The sequence below is a fragment of the Pristiophorus japonicus genome, chromosome 2 (assembly GCF_044704955.1).
Source record: "Pristiophorus japonicus isolate sPriJap1 chromosome 2, sPriJap1.hap1, whole genome shotgun sequence".
Lineage (NCBI taxonomy): Eukaryota > Metazoa > Chordata > Chondrichthyes > Pristiophoridae > Pristiophorus > Pristiophorus japonicus.
Window position 1 is genome coordinate 173,824,091 of NC_091978.1, and position 20,582 is coordinate 173,844,672.

General features: G+C 43.5%; 1 protein-coding gene and 1 non-coding gene across 4 annotated transcripts in view; both read right to left on the minus strand.

Annotated features, from left to right (window-relative positions):
* Nucleotides 1-20,582, minus strand: part of n4bp2 (NEDD4 binding protein 2) — a 141,601-nt gene that overhangs the window by 36,088 nt on the left and 84,931 nt on the right. For all 3 annotated transcript variants that reach the window (XM_070870377.1, XM_070870374.1, XM_070870375.1), the window contains 4 exons: nt 20,112-20,157; nt 18,016-18,281; nt 10,147-10,268; nt 1,323-1,452 (listed from right to left, as the gene is read on the minus strand). In XM_070870377.1, the coding sequence (XP_070726478.1) occupies nt 1,323-1,452; nt 10,147-10,268; nt 18,016-18,281; nt 20,112-20,157 (564 nt within the window). The remainder of the gene's footprint in view (nt 1-1,322; nt 1,453-10,146; nt 10,269-18,015; nt 18,282-20,111; nt 20,158-20,582) is intronic.
* Nucleotides 4,096-4,249, minus strand: LOC139253055 (5.8S ribosomal RNA). Its single transcript, XR_011591846.1, has one exon. It is a non-coding gene; the product is annotated as a 5.8S ribosomal RNA (ribosomal RNA).

Here is a 20,582-nt window from a genome sequence, read left to right on the forward strand (position 1 = left end):
GAAATGTGCAAGATGTTTAAAGATCATTCCTTCACCAACCAACCATTCACAGCTGTTCCACCACCAGTCAGCCGTGAACACAAACCACAAATATCTGTCTTAATGCAACAGGTTATAAAGCATTCATAACTGTTAAAAGGAGCAAAACCAGCTCTGGCTTACATGGCACACATTTCAGATAAATATCCCTGTAATGTTCCAGAATATTTGAAATAATCTGCCGATTCCAATCCAGTGTTGCACTTTTTCTTGTATCCTACACTATGGGATTGACTTCTAAACATCACAGGTGCTCCCAACACAGCTATGTTTTTCCTGTTTAAAAAATGCATTAAATTTGGTGTTGCACAAATGTTGCAGCAAAAGAATGTAAAAACAGTGGCAAAGACAGGCACATGGCAACTAAAAAAACAAATGAGATGGAAAAAGTACAAAAGCATGAAACCTAAACGCTGGATTTAGATATCAAGACAGTATTCAAGCTTCATTTTCACCTTTATTTCCTGTTCTTTGTACTTCCCTCTCAGGAAAGTAACACATGGCACAACTCAGTATTCATCATCATCATCATAGGCAGTCCCTCGGGATCGAGGAAGACTTGCTTCCACTCCTGAAATGAGTTATTTGGTGGCTGAACAGTCCAATATGAGAGCCACAGACTCTGTCACAGGTAGGACAGATAGTCGTTGAGGGGAGGGGTGGGCGGGACTGGTTTGCCGCACGCTCTTTCCGCTGCCTGCGCTTAATTTCTGCATGCTCTCGGCGTTAGAGACTCGAGTTGCTCAGCGCCCTCTCGGATGCACTTCCTCCACTTAGGGCGGTCTAGGGCCAGGGACTCCCAGGTGTCAGTGGGGATGTCGCACTTGATCAGGGAGGCTTTGAGGGTGTCTTTGTAGCGTTTCCGCTGCCCACCTTTGGCTCATTTGCCGTGAAGGAGCTCCAAGTAGAGCACTTGCTTTGGGAATCTCGTGTCGAGCATGCGGACTATGTGGCCTGCCCAGCGGAGCTGATCGAGCGTGGTCAGTGCTTCAATGCTGGGGATGTTAGCCTGAATGAGGACACTGATGTTGGTGCGCCTGTCCTCCCAGGGGATTTGTAGGATCTTGCGGAGACATCGTTGGTGATATTTCTCCAGCAACTGGAGGTCCACTCAGTGTTAGGCAATGGGTAACTACGCAATAATTCCTACAACTATTAAAATTACAATATTATGATTATTTCTTGTCTGATTTTTTTTGCTGAAACCATAAAATGAATAATTTACAATAATTATAGTCTCGAGACTCCCAAGTATTTTTAATAACTTTCAATCCAGGGCTTACCTTGTCTTTATTTGTGTCTACAATCGATTCATTTTGTTGGACACTTTCATGAATATTAATTGTTTTTGTTGACTCTAGATCACAGTCAAATATTGACTTCAAAAACTGCTCTGTCTGCTCAAAGGAATAGCTGAAGCAAAAAAAAGTTAGTTAAAGAAAGCATTCCTCGATCATCTAACTGGATGAGAACTTTAGAAACAACAACTTGCATTAATCCAGCACATTTAATGTAGAAATACATCCCAAGGTGTTTCACAGGTGTCAGCAGAAATGGAAATGGTCGCAAGGTCAGAAAGGATAAGTGTTATGGGTGAGTGGGACATGATGCTGGGAAGGATACGAGCAGTAGAGTTTTGGAAGAGTTGAAGTTTAGAGAATGGAGGGTGGGAGACCGGCCAGGAGGACATTCAAATAATCGTGTGTGGAGGTAAAAAAAGACACAGATGAGGATTCCAGTAGCAGATGGGGTAGAGGCGGGAGGTGTAATTAGATAGTCTTTATGATGCAGTGGTTATGGGGTCCAAAGCTCAACTCAGGGTCAAATACATAAAAATAGGAGCAGGAGTAGGCCATTTGGCCCCTCGAGCCTGCTCCGCCATTCATTAAGATCATGGCTGATCTGATCAGGGACTCAGCTCCACTTCACTGCCCACTCCCCGTAACCCTTTACTCCCTTTTCACTCAAAAATCTGTCGATCTCCGCCTTAAATATATTCAATGACCCAGCCTCCACAGCTCTCTGGGGCAGAGAATTCCACAGATTTACAACCCTCAGAAGAAATTTCTCCTCATCTCAATTTTAAATGAGCAGCCCCTTATTCTGACTCCATGAGGTGCGCGGACTTTGTAGTACAGAAACTGCGTGGATTTCTTACCTCCGTATTCTCCCCGTTGGTTCCAGGCCTGTGGCCTGTGGCGCAGCGCATCGGAACGCGTGGTGGGCGGAGCTACAGCCCTGCACCGAAAAGAGTGCCGGCAGCTGCGCGCGTGCGCAGTAGCTCCTGGCCCTCCCAGCGCGCCCTGGCTCCGGGTGACCCCAAAGCTGGCCGATGGGATGACGTGATGTTCTCCGCCCCTGCACTGAGGGCGACAAGAGACAGGTTGGTGGGGGGAGGGGAAGGGAAGAGTTTTGATCCGGCGGTGGGGGCAGCGGGGAAGAGTTGTCAAAGATTTTCCAGTACTTTAATATCTAGCAATCTTCAGGAAAAAATACTCAGTTGAATCAGGCTGATAGCACCTAGATCCTGTCCAGTCTCTCTGCTTGGGATTTAAAAAAAAAACTAGCATTCCTATAACAACACTGTCATTTGGAGGCTATCTGCGCTGAGCTCTTAATTCACCGCAGGGTTTTTCAGAACGTACAAAAGTGACCACTTACTCTGGCCTAGCTTAGTTTGGAGTAAGTTTTAGCTGGCTAAACTTGCTTAAATGGCCAAAATAGGCGTAAGTGGCTGGTAACGACCCCTTTTGAAAAAAAAAATGAAATTAAATAAAAAACCTAACTAACTCACTTACACTGGGGCAACTTAAATGGGGAGAATTGCGATTTTTAAGTTACTCCAAAAAAAATGGAGCAACTCCTGGGGAAATTTGGGCCCCATGTCCCCTAGTTTTAGTTTCCCCTATGAGTGGAAATATCCTCTTTGCATCCACCTTGTCGAGGCCCCTCATTATCTTATCTGTTTCAATAACCTCTTGTTTTTCTGAACGCCAATTGTATAGGCCCAACCTACTCAACCTGTCCTCATAAGTCAACCCCCTTTCTCCGGAATCAACCTAGTGAACCTTCTCTGAACAGCCTCCAATGCAAGTATATCCTTCCTTAAATACGGAGACCAAAACTGTACGCATTACTCCAGGTGTGACCTTACCAATACCCTGTACAGTTGTAGCAGGACTTCTCTGTTTTTATACTCTATCCCCCTTGCAATAAAGGCCACAATTCCATTTACCTTCCTGATTACTTGCTGCACCTGCATACTAACTTTTTGTGTTTCATGCACAAGGACCCCAGGTCTCTCTGTACTGCAGCACTTTGCAATTTTTCTCCATTTAAATTATAATTTGCTTTTCTATTATTTCTGCCAAAGTGGATAACCTCACATTTTCCCACATTATTCTCCATCTGCCAAATTTTTGCCCACTTAGCCGATCTATATTCCTTTGCAGATTTTGTGTGTCCTCCTCACAATTTGCTTTCCCACCCATCTTTGTTTCAGCAGCAAACTTGGCTACATTACACTCAGTCCCTTCATCCAAGTTATTTATATAGATTGCAAATGGTAGAGGACCCAGCACCGATCCCTGTGGCACCCCACTAGTCATGTTTGTCAACCGGAAAAAAACCCATTTATTCCGACTCTGTTTTCTGTTAGTTAACCAATCCTCTATCCATGCTAATATATTACCTCCCAACCCTGTGAGCTTTTATCTTGTGCAGCAACCTCTTATGTGGCGCCTTATCGAATGCCTTCTGGAAATCCAAATACACCACATCCACTGGTTCCCCCTTACTTCCACCCTGCTCATTACATCCTCAAAGAATTCCAGCAAATTTGTCAAACATGATTTCCCTTTCATAAAACCATGCTGACTCCACTTGATTGAATAATGCTTTTCCAAATGTTGTCCTTCGGACAAGGGTCAAACTCTCCAAGGCGGAGAAACTCCAGGTCTGCACTTAGGGGGACAAAGAGGACCAGGCCTCTGCGACACCCCAGCCGCGCTCCCGCCTTCACCCGACGGCAAAGGAGAGTGCGATTGATCATACAAGCGACCCTCAGACAGGCGTAGCCCCGGGAGGAACCCGGGGCCGCAAAGTGCGTTCAAAGTGTCGATGATCAATGTGTCCTGCAATTCACATTAATTCTCGCAGCTAGCTGCGTTCTTCATCGATGCACGAGCCGAGTGATCCACCGCTAAGAGTTGTTCGTTTTTTTTCGGCTTGCTTTTGTTCCTCGGAGGGCCAAGCCCGGACCACCCAATGCTTCTCCTCCCTTCCAACGAGGGTCGGGTGGAAGCCCCAGCCTGCAACGGCCCGGAGGTGTAAATCAGTCGATCATCAAATGACAAGGGTTGCACCGAGATTGCTTTAAGTCAGGGCACTCGCGAGGCGACGCGCGTCGGGTCAATGCCTGAGCCCACCGGCCGACACGCGCCACGGTCAACAGAGGCAGGGTCTCTGCTGCCACCGTTGGCCGGGAGGACGAGAAGAAGCTGAAGAAGCAGGCAAAAAAATGAACTGAGTGGCGTACAAGCCGACGCAGGACACACCCCGCTGTGGGGTGTAGACAACCGCGGGGCGGCAGGTACATTCTCTCGAACGTTGACTTGCAAGCTGGCAACAACAACACGTCTCGACGCCCGACCAACAGACACTCGAGTCTTTAAACCGCCGCCCCCAGACAGCACCAGCTCGCGGGAGCCGGAGGGGGAGCATTTAGGTACCCTGTACCAGTAAAGGGAGAGTGACTAGTGCAACCAAAGTGTCACCGCGTGGGGAAAGAAAGCCGGGCCTGCATCACCGGTTCAGTCCCTGCGGAGCTCACAGTGGCCGTTCGCAGAGGTCCCGACGACGAGCCGCCAGGCAACAGCTCCGTTCAATTCGACTGCGGTGTAATGTTGCAAGACGGTGGCAAGTCCATTGCCGGTCTGGACGAGCAGTGTGCGGTGCGGGGAAAACAGCGGGAGCAATGGCGAGAGAGAGACAGCCACACGCACAAGACTGGACGAGACGGAAGTCGAAAGAAGGGCCGCAGGCCAAGGTCACACAGGACCAACGAACAGCGGGGGTGAGCTTTTATCTTGCGCAGCAACCTCTTATGTGGCACCTTATCGAATGCCTTCTGGAAATCCAAATACACCACATCCACTGGTTCCCCCTTATCCACCCTGCTCGTTACATCCTCAAAGAACTCCAGCAAATATGTCAAACATGATTTCCCTTTCATAAAACCATGCTGACTCTACTTGAATAATGCTTTTCCAAATGTTGCAAAACTGCTTCCTTAATAATGAACTCCAGCATTTTCCCAACGACAGATGTTAGGCTAACTGGTCCATAGTTTCCTGCTTTTTGTCTGACTCCTTTTTAAAATAGGGGCATTACATTTGCGGTTTTCCAATCTGCTGGGATCGTCCCAGAATCCAGGGATTTTGGTAGATTACAACCAATGCATCCACTATCTCTGCAGCCACTTCTTTTAAAACCCTAGGATGTAAGCCATCGGGTCCAGGGGACTTGTCCGACTTTAGTCCCATTATTTTACCTCGTACTACTTCATTAGTGATAGTGATTGTATTAACTTCCTCCCTACCTATAGCCTCTTCATTATACACTATTCTTCGTGTCTTCTACCGTGAAGACCGGTGCAAAATATTTGTTCAACATCTCTGCCATTTCCCTGTTCTCCATCATTAATTATTCAGTCTCATCCTCCACGGGACCAACGTAGGCAACACTTTTCCTTTTTATGTACCTGTAGAAACTCTTACTATAGAAACATAGAAAATAGGTGGAGTAGGCCATTCGGCCCTTCGAGCCTGCACCACCATTCAATATCATGGCTGATCATGCAGCTTCAGTATCCCATTCCTGCTTTCTCTCCATACCCATTGATCCCTTTAGCCGTAAGGGCAACATCTAGCTCCCTTTTGAATATATCTAACGAACTGGCCTCAACAACTTTCTGTGGTGGAGAATTCCACAGGTTCACAATTCTCTGAGTGAAGAAGTTTCTCCTCATCTCGGTCCTAAATGGCTTACCCCTTATCCTTAGACTGTGTACCCTGGTTCTGGACTTCCTCAATAACGGGAACATTCTTCCTGAATCTAACTTGTCCAATCCCGTCAGAATTTTATGTTTCTATGAGATCCCCTCTCATTCTTCTAAATTCCACCTAATACAAGCCTAGTCGATCCAGTCTTTCTTCATTAGGTCAGTCCCGTCATCATGGGAATCAATCTGGTGAACCTTCGCTACACTTCCTCAATAGCAAGAATGACCTTCCTCAGATTAGAGGACCAAAACTGTATACAATATTCAAGGTGTGGCCTCACCAAGGCCCTGTACAACTGTAGTAAGACCTCACTGCTCCTATACTCAAATCCTCTCGCTATGAAGGCCAACATGCCATTTGCCTTCTTCACCGCCTGTACCTGCATGCCAACTTTCAATGACTGATGTACCATGACACCCAGGTCTCGTTGCACCTCCCCTTTTCCTAATTTATCACCATTCAGATAATATTCTGCCTCCCTGTTTTTGCCACCAAAGTGGATAATCTCACATTTATCTACATTATACTGCATCTGCCATGCATTTGCCCACTCACCTAACCTGTCCAAATCATCCTGCCGCCTCTGAGCATCCTCCTCAGCTCACACTGCCACCCAGCTTAGTGTCATCTGCAAACTTGGAGATATTACATTCAATTCCTTCATCCAAATCATTAATGTATATTGTAAATAGCTGGGGTCCCAGCACTGAACCTTGCGGTACCCCACTAGTTACTGCCCTGCCATTCTGAAAAGGACCCATTTATTCCTACTCTTTGCTTCCTGTCTGCCAACAAGTTCTCTATCCACGTCAATTACATTACCGCCAATACCATGTGCTTTAATTTTGCACACTAATCTCTTGTGTGGGACCTTGTCAAAAGCCTTTTGAAAGTCCAAATACACCACATCCACTGGTTCTCCCTTGTTCACTCTACTCATTACATCCTCAAAAACTTCTAGAAGATTTGTCAAGCATGATTTCCCTTTCATAAATCCATGCTGACTTGGACCGATCCGGTCACAGCTTTCCAAAGGCGCTGCTATTACATCTTTAATAATTGATTCCAACATTTTCCCCATTACTGATGTCAGGCTAACCGGTCTATAATTGAGTGTTTTCTCTCTCCCTCCTTTTTTAAAAAGTGGGGTTACATTGGCTACCCTCCACTCCATAGGAACTGATCCAGAGTCTATAGAATGCTGGAAAATGACCAATGCATCCACTATTTCTAGGACCAATTCCTTAAGTACTCTGGGATGCAGACTATCAGGCCCTGGGGATTTATCAGCCTTCAATCCCATCAATTTCCCGAACACAATTTCCTGACGAATAAGGATTTCCTTCAATTCCTCCTTCTCGCTGGACCCTCGGTCCTCTAGTATTTCCAGAAGGTTATTTGTGTCTTCCTCAGTGAAGACAGAACCAAAGTATCTGTTCAATTGGTCTGCCATTTCTTTGTTCCCCATTATAAATGCTCCTGATTCTGACTGCAAGGGACCTACATTTGTCTTCACTAATCGTTATCTCTTCATGTACCTATAGAAACTATGTTTTTATATTTCGTGCTAGTTTACTTTCATACTCTATCTTCCCTCTCTTAATCATCTTTTTTAGTCGTTCTCTGCTGGCTTTGAAAAATTTCCCAATCCTCTGGCTTCCCACTATTCTTGGCCAAATTGTATGCCTTTGTTTTCAATTCGATACCCTCCCTTATTTCCTTAGTTAGCCACGGATGGTTATCTCTTCTCTTTCCTTCTCATTGGGACATATTTTTGTTGTGAGTTATGAAATATCTCCTTAAATGTCTGCCATTGCTCATCAACTATCCCATTCTTTAGTCTATTTTCCCAGTCCACTTTAGCCAACTCTGCCCTCGTATCTTTGTAGTCTCCTTTATTTAAGCTTATTTGGTTTGAGAACCAACTTTCTCACCATGCAAGTGAATTTCAAATTCAACCATATTATGGTAATTAATTCCTAGAGGATCTTTTACTACGAGATCATTTATTAATACTGCCTCATTCCACAGTACTAGATCTAAGATAGCCTGCTCCCTGGTACAATGCTGAGGTCTTCCAAATATTGAGTTAAAGGAAATTGCAGCTCATCCAAGACTGGATGTTGAATAAGCTGTCCGACAACACAAAGGCTGTGAGGGATAGAGAGTTAGAGTTGGGCATCATCAGTGTGCATATGGAAACTGACCCAATGCCTGCAGATGATGTTACCAATGGGTCGCATGTAGATGGGGAAACTGGATGTTGGACAAACTGTCAGACAATAGACGAAATGAAGGATGTAGATTTAGAACTGGGTGCCATCAGTGTGCATCTGGAAACTGTCCCACTACTTGCAGATGATGTTGCGAAGGGGCAGCATGTAGATGAGAAAGAAGAGATCCCCGAGGAACTACCAAAGTATTGGCGTTGGGGCAGAAAAAGAAGTTGTTGTTGGAGCTGCTCTGGCTATGGTCAGATAGGTAAGCATGGAACCAAGCCAGCTGGACAATGGATAAGAGGCACTGGAGGATGATGGTGTAGTCAATCATGTCAAAGGTGATGAGGGATAACACATCAGCCACAGACGATGTCCTTTCTTTTTGGTTAGGGCTGTTTCAGTGCTGTGGCAACTGATGAAAACCTAATTGGGAGACTCAAATAGAGTGCTGTGGGAAAAAAGGCATGGATTTTGAAGGCAACATGTTCAAGGACTTGAGAGGAAAGGAAGGTTGGAGATGAGAGCAGTTGTTTCCAAAGACTGATAAAACGAGGATGGGTGTAATGAGGAGCAGGGTGATGTCAGCTGATTTGAAAGGGATGAAGACAGTATCCCTTTCAGTAAGGGAGGAGAGGGAAACATTTACAATGTCAGCTAGCATGGCTGATTGATCAGCAGTTTAATGGCAATGGGGTCAAGGGAACCTGAGGTGGACACTATTAGCTCAAAGAGGGCATTAGGGGAGATTGGAGAAAAATTTGAGAAAGAAGGGGATTTGATTTGTTAGGCAAGGGAAGGGAGGTGGGGCGGGGGCAGAAGTAGCAGAGGATGAACAGATGGTTGAGGTGAAGGAGTGGTGGAGCAAATCGATAGATACAGAAGTATTGTAGCAAATGGAGAGCCAAAAGCTAGGCAGTTGGGATTCTTAAAGTGCAGTTTGTAAATGACCTGGGGAAATTTATTTTTCCAGAAGCAGATGCAGAAGGAAGTGAGTTGGGGGATGTGGGTATTGAGGAGTATTGGTTGGGGATGGTCTTGTTTGTGATCAAGACCATAGAGAGGCAGTTGATGGCAAAGTCAAGGAGGAAAGGAGAGTTTATATGGAAGGAGAGGTTTAGGGAGGACAGGAAGGTAGTGAATCAAGAGGAGACAGAGCAAAGGGAGTAGATAGAGATGGAGCTTGAAATCATACTTGTCACTCACTGTAGATAAATCATGTTTGCTTTGGGGTTTTTGTTTAAATGGTACTTGGTGAAATTCTGAAGGCTAATTCTCTATTCTTGAGCTCGTAAGCTCAAAGGAAAGAGAAGCTTCCAGGCATAAAATTCATAACCAGTCACACATTGCTAGAAATTTTGAATTCGTTAGAAAGTTTTTCACTTTATTTCACTTATGATCTAAATGAGACACATCAAGGATGAAAGTTTGTTAATTATAGATTGGGTAAAATAAACATATCATAACAGGCATAATGAGCAATTTGCTTACATTGCAAAACTAAAAAAAACTCTGAACTTTAACTATTCCAATTTATCGTGGCTCATAAGATTTGGCACCAAGTATTTATATTAAGTTTGTAACAATAGTTACATACCCAACATTAGACTTCAAAGCTTTGGGTAACCTGTGGACTGGACTGGGCAAAGAAAATTGATTTTAAGCAACAGAAAGTGGAAACAAAAAAAGGCTAAATAAATCATTAAAACTCTGAATGTTCAAGAGTTGAGATTCAACATATCCTGAAGATGTGATCTAATACTGCATAACACTTAAAACATCAAAATTATTACAATTAACTGCTGAATTAAATTTTGATTGAAACTCACTTGTTGTCTTTATACATATCCATGATGAAGTGCTCATCAATACCCGGAAACATTTTGAGGAGGCGCTTTTCCTTCAACTTAGTTGCACAGTCCTTTGTGGATAGGAAAGATTTCATAATAGACTACAAGGGATAAAAAGCAAATCGAGTTATGATAGGTTTAACTATGATTAAATAATTTAGTGTTCATTTGATACACTTTGCCAGTTCTATAATTTTACTGAAGAGTGGAAGCCCATCATATACAGTACATTGTACACTGAATGACAAAAAGGTTGGTACAACTTTCCCTTATCAATAATACTTCATACACACCATAAACACATCTGAACACCACTCTCTTTTCCACTATAGTATAAACATGAAAAATCACAGAGCAAAAACTCTCAAGACCTTACACCACCTCTTAATTTATGTTCCTACTCAGTACCCCAAAACATCAATTGCCAATATAAAAAGGTAGTACATTCTGGTAGAACTGTACCATTACTCAAATTTGGAGTTGACTAAGCAACAGCAGATCTCTCATGGTGCTGTTCATGATGAGTCAGCGGTTATGTTTTTGCAAGAGGACAGGGTTGCTGAGGTGTGGAAGGGGTGGGGACACATTGCTACTGAAAGCATTTGGGAATAAATTTGTAAGAGATCTCAGCAGAGACAGGAGTGTTTGTTGTATTTACGTTGTTTAATTAAAAGATCTGTAAAATTATTCATAAAGAAATAAATATCTAAATCAGAAAAGATTAAATTAAATAATCCTTGGCCTTTGCTGTAAAAAGCTACACCCTAAACAGACATTAAGAACATAAGAAATAGGAGCAGGAGTAGGCCATTTGGCCCCTCGAGCCTGCTCTGCCATTCAATAAGATCATAGCTGATCTGATCCTGGTCTCAACTCCACTTCCCTGCCTGCTCCCCATAACTCTCGACTCCCTTATCATTCAAAAATCTGTCCATCTCCACCTTAAATGTATTCAATGACCCAGCCTCCACAGCTCTCTGGGTAGAGAATTCCAAAGATTCACAACCCTCAGATGAAATTCCTCATTTCTGTTTTAAATAAGCAACCCCTTATTCTAAAACTATGCCCCCAGTTCTAGATTCCCCCATGAGGGAAAACTTTCTCTCTGCATCTACCCTGTCAAGTTCCCTCAGAATCTTTTATATTTCAATAAGATCACCTCTCATTCTTCTAAGTTCCGAGTAAAGGCCCAACCTTTCTTCATATGACAACCCCTTCATCTCAGGAATCAACATCATGAACCTTCTCTGAACTGTCTCCAATGCAAGTATATCCCTCCTTAAATAAGGAGGCCAAAACTGTACGCAGTACCCCAGGTGTGGCATTACCAATACCCTGTACAGTTGTAGCAGGACTTCTCTGCTTTTATATTCTACCCCCCTTGCAATAAAGGCCTTCCACTTGCCTTCCTGATTACTTGCTGTTCCTGCATGCTAACTTTTTGCATTTCATGCACAAGAACCCCCAGATCCCTCTGTACTGCAGCATTTTGTAATCACTCATTTAAATAATAAATTTCTGTTTGATTTTTCCTACCAAAGTCGATAACCTCACATTTTCCCACATTATAGTCCATCTGCCAAATTTTTGCCCACTCACTGAGCCTATCTATATCCCTTTGTCGATTCTTTGAGTCATCCTCACAACTTGCTTTCCTATGTATCTTTGTATCATCAAATTTGACTACATTACACTCGGTCCCTTCATCCAATTCATTAATATAAATTGTAAATAGTTGAGGCCCCAGCATCCTGTGGCACCCGACTCGTTACAGTTTGCCAACCTGAAGATGACCCATTTATCCCAATTCTCTGTTTTCTGTTAGACAGCCAATCCTCTACCCACGCTAATATAACGGCCCCAAGTTTCGTGCCGCGGCGAAAACGGCGCACCTCCGAGCTGGGCGCCTGTTTTTCGCGCCGAAAACTGCGCCTAAAAAAAAGTCCGATATTCTCGAGCTCCTTGGAGCTCGATGGCTGCTTGGCGCGGTGCGCTCATCGCAGCAGGGGGCAGAGCCTAACACTCGCGCCGATTCTCTAAGTAGCAGGGGGCGGGTACAATTTAAATTAGCATTCGTGGTGCCGGCAACCCTGCGTGTGCACGTTGGAGCGTGCGCGCACGCGCAGTCTCTCACAAACATTGACACTCGGCCATTTTTAAAAATACTGCAGAAAAAGTGAAGATTTGTTTCTTGGACCCCTGCAAAGGCTTGTAATTTAATTTTTTTTGATATTTCTGTGTGTGAGGGAGTGCTTTTAGCAGCACTGCTGAATAAATCACCTGCTGAAATCAGTGAGTTCAGCTTTTCACTGCTAAACTTGCAGAACCGGTGCTGCATTGGTGCATGTAAAGTAAGGACTGTGTGTTTGGAGAAATAAGAGTGCCAATTCAACTTTGCAATAATACATGGTGTTGACAATGCAGCACCCATTCTGCAAATTTAAATATAAAACTGTCGATGTGGCTGCCTCTCCCTGTCCAAATGGCCTCAGTCCCCCTCACAGCTCGAAGGCTGCTGCTGTATTTTCGGCTGCCGGCCAACCACTGACGCCGCTGATATCTTATGGCTGAATGGCCTCACGTCCGTCCGCTGCTGATTCTTTGGCTGCCGGCCAGCCACTGACGCCGCCCCTAAAGCGTCGCCGAATGGCCTCAAGAACCTTAATGAGTTGCGTGTGTCCTGTGTTGATTCTTCGGCTGCCGGCCAGCCACTGACGCCGCTGCTATCTCATGGCCGAATGGCCTCACATCAGTCCGCTGATTCTTCGGCTGCCGGCCAGCCACTGACATTTCATGGCCGAATGGCCTCGGGTCCGTCCGGTGCTGCTTCTCCGCGGCCAGCCACGAAGAGAATGAAGGCCTGCCTCAAGCACTGCAGCTCAGCTCGAAGCTTGCTGCCGCTGCCGTCGAGACACTGACGCCACACCGCTGCCTGTCTCCAACATGAAAGGCCTGCCTGAAGCACTTTCACACAGGTAGGAACATGGTTTATTTAATCTTTTCTTTGTTTATAAATTTTTATTCAGGTTGGATTTATTTGTATAATATTTGTATAAGTATAACTAAGGATTGATTGTAGAATTTAATGACTTGCCTCCCCCCCACCCCTCCCCACGCCTAATTTGTAACCTACGCCTGATTTTCTAAAGTGTAGACAAGGTTTTTTCGAGCGTACAAAAATCTTCACTTACTCCATTCTAAGTTAGTTTGGAGTAAGTTTTCACTCACGAAACTTTGAAATCAGGAGTAAGTGGCCGGACTCGCCCCCTTTTGAAAAATAAATTCTGTTCCAAAGTGAAACTGTTCTACCTGACTAGAACTGGAGCAAACTAAATGTGGATAATTCCGATTTCTAAGATACTCCGTTCTACACCAGTTGCTCATAAAAATCAGGAGCAAATCATGTGGAAACTTGGGGCCATTACCCCAACCCTGTGAGCTTTTATCTTGTGCAGTAATCTTTGGTGTGGCACCTTATCGAATGCTTTCTGGTAATCCAAATATATGACATCAACTGGTTCTCCTTTATCCACTTAAAAGGTAAAATGCTACTTTCCCCTCCCATATTACATGGGGGAAGTGTTGGAGGCACAATGGATTTTCGTATTCAAGCTTCATTTAAATACAGAAGGCGAGCTGCTAGTGCTAATCACAACAACAACTTGTATTTATATAGTGCCTTTAACGTAGTGCAACGTCCTCAGGCGCTTCCCAGAAGTATTACAGACAAAAAATTTGACACAGTCACATAAGGAGAAATTAGGGCAGGTGACCAAAAGCTTGGTCAAAGAGGTAGGTTTTAAAGAAGCGACTTGAAGGAGAAAATAGAGGTAGAGAAGTGTAGAGGTTTAAGTAGGGAATTCGAGAGCTTAGGGCCTATGCAACAGAAGGCATGGCCACCAGTGGTTGAGCAATTATAATCAGGGACGCTCAAGGGCAGGAGTCGAGGAGCACAGAGATCTCGGGGGGGGCTGAAGGAGATTAGAGATAGGGAGGGGCGAGGTGATGGGGCGGGGGGGGGCGGGAATTTGAAAACGAGTATGAAAATTTTGAAATCGGGGTGTTGCTCAACTGGGAGCCAATGTAAGTCAGTGAGCACAGGGGCAATGGGTGAACGGGACTGCACTGGAATAGTCAAGTCTAGTGGTAACAAGCGCATGGATGAGAGCATCAGCAGTAGATGAGCTGAGGCAAGGGCGGAGATGGGTGATGTTACATACTGCTTACAGGCAACTGGCCATCTGTGAGGGTGGAAGAGACAAAGACTAAAATTGGCCTTCAGCAGCACCTGAAAGGAGAGGGCTGAAAAGATCAGGGAGAGAGATCAACAGAGCAACAGATTTAAGTGGCAGGAAAATGTAAAGATCATACCAAGCAGCAAGGAGTTGAAATTATGGGAGTCTTTAATGCTTAAAAGTTTCAAAACGAAGAAGAAAAAGTAACTGCCAAACCTGGCCAATATTCCATATTGTTGGGTAGTTGCCACTGTCATAGCTATTCTGGAACAGCTTGGATAGGGGAGTGGCAAGCTTTGGTGTGCAGGTCTTCAGTACTGCAGTCAGGACACTGTCAGCACCCATAGCTTTTGTGGTGTCCAATGCACTTAGCCACTTCTTAATGTCATGTGGAGTGAACCAAATGATAGGGACTTTGGGAGGAGGCAGAGTAGGATGTCCACTCTGGAGTTTTGCCGAAAGACACTTGCAAACACCTCAACCTCGTCTCATGCAGGCAGTTAGGTCTGGGAGAGTAGCAGCCACAAGGACCACAGGTTGCTTATGGGAATAGTCTGTGACAATGAATCCGAGGAAAATATCCAGTATAGCAACTCAAAAATGTAACAATGTCATCCAGAAAAAGTTGCAAAATTAACACTTTTCTCAAGTTCATCTCAGGCATGTCTAAAGATGTATCCAAGGGAGATGTTGCCAAAGAAAATGGCATTAATATTTACAAGGTTTGTGAACTTTACCTTTCCTTCACAGTGGGGCCTTGGGCATTATGCCACGCCTGTTCCGGAGTAATATTGGTAGTTCCTCCTTGGAAGAACATTTTTATTTGGTTTTATGTTCTACTTGAATTGCCCCTAAATGATGTGTAGCTTGAAAAGTACCGAATATTGAGCCCGACACCACCCTTCTGGATGTTAATGCAATATTTTTGTTGAGGAGTACCTATATGACTTCATATTGCTGGTCCAACAATTTTGTCTTTGAAGAAATTAAATATATTTTTCCTTTGACCTCTGCTGCACTCAGTACTAATCAACACCAATGTGTCATTGGCAACTGATACCAAGTGGTATTGTAAAATCTTCAAAATTAATTAGGGCCATGAAGTCTTTGGCACTGATGGTTGTTGGTAATCAGCTTGTGCTGACTCCTGACTGAGAATGACAATTTTTGTCATGCTTTTTCTAACTTCAGACTTTTCCCTCTATAATATGGGAAATATAAATGCTTTTGAAGAACCCAGACAAGTATGGCAGGGAGCACTGTTGTGTTAGTGACAAGCATTTTATGCATCGATCATGATCACCAGCAATCATAACATAAGAACATAAGAAATAGGAGTAGGCCATATGGCCCCTCAAGCCTGCTCCGCCATTCAATAAGATCATGGCTAATCTGATCATGGACTCAGCTCCACCTCCCCACCCGCCCCCACCATAACCCCTTAACATTTAAGAAACTGTCTATTTCTGTCTTAAATTAATTCAATGTCCCAGCTTCCACAACTCTCCTAGGCAGCGAATTCCACAGATTTACAACCCTCAGAAGAAATTTCTCCTCATCTCGGTTTTAAATGGGCGGTCCCTTATTCTAAGATCATGCCCTCAAGTTCTAGTCTCCCCCATCAGTGGAAACATCCTCTCTGCATCCACCTTGTCAAGCCCCCTCATAATCTTTTACGTTTCGATAAGATCACCTCTCATTCTTCTGAATTCCAATGAGTAGAGGCCCAACTTACTCAACCTTTTCTCATAAGTCCAACCCCCTCATCCCCGGAATCAACCTAGTGAACCTTCTCTGAGCTGCCTCCAAAGCAAGTATATCCTTTCGTATATATGGAAACCAAAACTGCACGCAGTATTCCAGGTGTGGCCTCACCAATACCTTATATAGCTGTAGCAAGACTTCCCTGCTTGTATATTCCATCCCCTTTGCAATAAAGGCCAAGATACCATTGGCCTTCCTGATCACTTGCTGTACCTACATACTATCCTTGTGTTTCATGCACAAGTACCCCCAGGTCCCGCTGTACTGCGGCACTTTGCAATCTTTCTCCATTTAAATAATAACTTGCTCTTTGATTTTTTTTGACCTCACACTTTCCAACATTATACTCCATCTGCCAAATTTTTTGCCCACTCACTTAGCCTGTCGATGTCCTTTTGCAGACTTTTTGTGTCCTCCTCACACATTGCTTTTCCTCCCATCTTTGTATCATCAACAAACTTGACTATATTACACTCAGTCCCTTCTTCCAAGTTGTTAATATAGATTGTAAATAGTTGGGGCCCCAGCACTGATCCCTGCAGCAGCCCACTAGTTACTGGTTGTCAACCAGAGAATGAACCATTTATCCCGACTCTCTGTTTTCTGTTAGTTAGCCAATCCTCTATCCATGCTAATATATTACCCCCAACCCCGTGAACTTTTATCTTGTGCAGTAACCTTTTTTGTGGCACCTTGTCAAATGCCTTCTGAAAGTCCAAATACACCACATCCACTGGTTCCCCTTTATCCACCCTGTTCGTTACATCCTCAAAGAACTCCAGCAAATTTGTCAAACATGACTTCCCCTTCAGACTCTACCTGACTAAATTTTGCTTCACCAAATGTCCTGCTACTTTAATAATGGACTCCCAACCACAGATGTTAGGCTAACTAGTCTATACATGACTAGACTATTAAAAGTCTTTAGACTGAGGTTGCTGTCGGCATAATTGATTAAGTTCAGCGAACATGTATTCTCAATGGGGACCCGCACTCAAAACAGAGCACAGATCGAGACGGAATTACAACACTAACACGGATTCTCCGATCTGCACGCTCTTGCTGAGAAAATTTAAGAGAAGCACGCAATATGCAATTAAAAATTAAATACACTTATAAAACTACAAGGAGCATCGAATCTAAGCTGCTCCCAAGGAAAAAAAAAATCAGAATCATAATCAAGTACAAAATTTCAATAGATAAAACCCATCAGAAGTATAAATATAAGTGCGGTGTTTCTTATGTTTTGGTATGAATATTAAATGGCACTCAAATCAGAGTCATGTGCTGAATAGTTCAGTGGAATTACAAGGTGACTTCCAGCTGGAAAAAGATCAAGTAGAGTCTCTCAGAAACATTTAGAACAAACCATGTGCAATATCATTTTTAAAAAATCAAAATGAATTTAAATATATTTTCTCACTGTGGCGCAGAAAAGAACCCAGCACTATTCGACATCACTCTAGAGGGACAAGCATGATGGGTTGCTTGGTCTTCTCTCATCTTTGACTGATCCTATTTCCATTATGCTGATGAAGTGCCAGCCATTACTTCTACCATTTACACCTAACATCTTGTATCTCTGCAGTTTAGTAATGGAACATTTACACATATCATCCAGGTGGACAAAAAAGATTCTCTGACGCTACTGAATCTGAAAACATGCAAATACAAAATTCAGCCCATTTAAAAACAGATTTCATATTCCTAAATGAATAGAATTAATGAAAGTTACAAATACAGCTCATCTCTGCTGTTCAGTATCACCAATCGTAAAATTAAGAAGTGAGGAGAATAAACCCCAATTAACTAAGTTAATAAACTGTTTTACATGCAGACATATACATACCTGGTCTTGCTTTATCTGAAAATCCATCTCCTCAGACATGATATCTCTTAATGACACACGAGGAACCCGAGCACTCCAATGGTCCATAAAAGGAAAGCCCTCCACCACATCTGTCTTGGCAGTTAATGCAGCAGATAAAGGGATAGCTTCCTTTCCATCCTTTTTCTTTGGCTGTTTGTTATCATATTTCAGAGAAGAAACATCCTCCTCTTCCTCCTCCACTTCACCCTCAAGCTCCCATTTTAACTTCTCAGAAAAATTGCCACCTAAAGAGGAAATGTTACAATTTTTGTAGCTTCTAATTCACAATATACTATGCAGCTAAAGTGATAGCACAATGTAATGAAGTTCTGAAATTTATCACAAGGAGGAATGTGAAAGCAGCCCATAGGGGCAGTTTCTCATGAAGCTCTGATGTGTCACAGAAGGTTCACACCCATGATACTCCACAAATAAGTTCCCGATCATTAATATGCTGCTGTAAGGATAGCAAATATGAGATCAGGCACTATTTCACAATTGGAGGACATAATCAGAGTCAGATGCCACTTCCATCCAGGGTCATACTTATTTTTCCTTGTAACCAGTTTCACAGCGGAAGCCTAGCAACAGGTTCTCCTCAACTGTGTGGGGCAGGACAACCCATGAATGAGGAAGAGTGTCTCATTATCAGAGAAACTGTGACTGGAGTTGAACACTCTGGAACCAGCAGCAAAGAACCTCACCGCTGACCTTGTGATGGAAGGAAGGTCATTCATGAAACAACTAAAAATGGTTGAGTCATGAAAATGTTTACGCTAATTACTTTTTTTTTTTTGAGTGTGGCCCATTCAAATTTCTGCACGTGTGGTTTTTCCATTCAAAAGCTGCTGAGTGGCCTGCACGGGACCTTCAGGCTGCTGTGCAGTTGCGCAGCTCAACAGGATGTGGTCATGGATGCTTTCCTGATAAGTGCCTGCAGTGCAATGTTCCCACTAAGCTGCACGACTGCACAGTAATGGGAAAGGTCCCATGCAAATCACTCATCAGTTTCTCCATTGCAAATACCGCGCATGCATGGAAATTTAAAGGGACCACGCACTAAAAGAAACAGGCCACACAGAACAAAGCGCAGCTTACAGGGAACATTGCTGTAGCGATTTCTGGGGCTGTGATGATTGGTCTCAAACAGGACAGTGGGGGGGGGTTCCCTTTGACTCCCACCATACTCAGATGGTAGAATGTTGCCTTAATGTCAACAGCAACTCTCATCTTTCCTCCCGCAATCAGGTCCTGTATCCACTTCTGGAAGCAACTGGTGCTACTAGAACCCGAACTAAGTGTCAATGAGCAGGTTGCCACACCCTTCTACATTCACCAAAGAACCAGTGTTGATGATGATTGTAGAATAAGGGATGTGGCAGACACAGGATAGATTGTAGTGGTACAGGATTCTGCTTCTGATGGCCCACAGTACAACATGGATGAGTTTTGGACTGCTAGATTAGTCCTTAGTCTGCCCCACTTGGCACACACTAAGTACCACACTACATGATAAAAGAATAACCTCACTATGGAGACAAGAATTTGAAGTTTCCCACCTAAAATTCTGTGTCCTTTACTCTTTAATTTACAACATGGAGTGGCAGAGAGAGGTGGCTGGTGTGATCAGAAGGCAGAGACTTCATGTGGTCCAGAATCAATGTTGAGGATTCCTCGGGTCACTCCCATCATCCTGTATACCACTGTGTCCCCATATCTGGTGGGTCTACCCTCCCAGTGGAACAGGACATGCATGTAGGCTAGACAGGGTAGGGATGGCAGGCTCCCTTAACTGAAGGCATTCGTGAATTAGGTTTTACACCAAGTCCTGGTTATTCCCTGGTGTAATCCACAAATTACCAGATGTATTGAATTCCATTTCACAACTTGCAATGGTGAGATTTGAAGTTACAATCCGAGTTGCTGGTCCAGTACCATAACCACTAGGCTATCCCTTCCTCATTCTCCTTACTTATTGTGTGTGCCCTTGACTTTCATCATTTCATATGAATGAAAAATCACTTGTCAACAAAATAAATTAGGTCTTCAGTCAAGGTGTTAACTATATTTATTACCTTCCAAAAGGAGCTGGTATGATAGAGATTCTTGTTTTTGTCGTTCCTGGAAAAGAGGATAGATTACATTCAAGCAATATAAACTGATCAAACAATTAATTACAAGTACAAGATAACATAATACCTTTAAAATTCACACAACACACATTATATAACTGTGGAATATATATAGTGTGGCTCAAATAATGGGCTTGGTTTTATCAAATGCTTCACTGGTTTTCACAAATTATTTTAATCTTTTCAAAAGGAAAGCTTAGGTATTTTAATATGACAATTTTAGTTGCAGAATCTTTCAAGATTTTAGTGTTGAAAGCTGCATGTTTAAAGAAAAATTCCTGAAAGAGAGAAGGAAATCGATTTCCTAATATGCCACTTCACACCAAGTTGCCTGAAGTGACAAGGCATTGCAACAAAACTGAATCTGCTCCATTCATCCATTAGCAAAATAGTGACCCCATGACAGCTTAACAG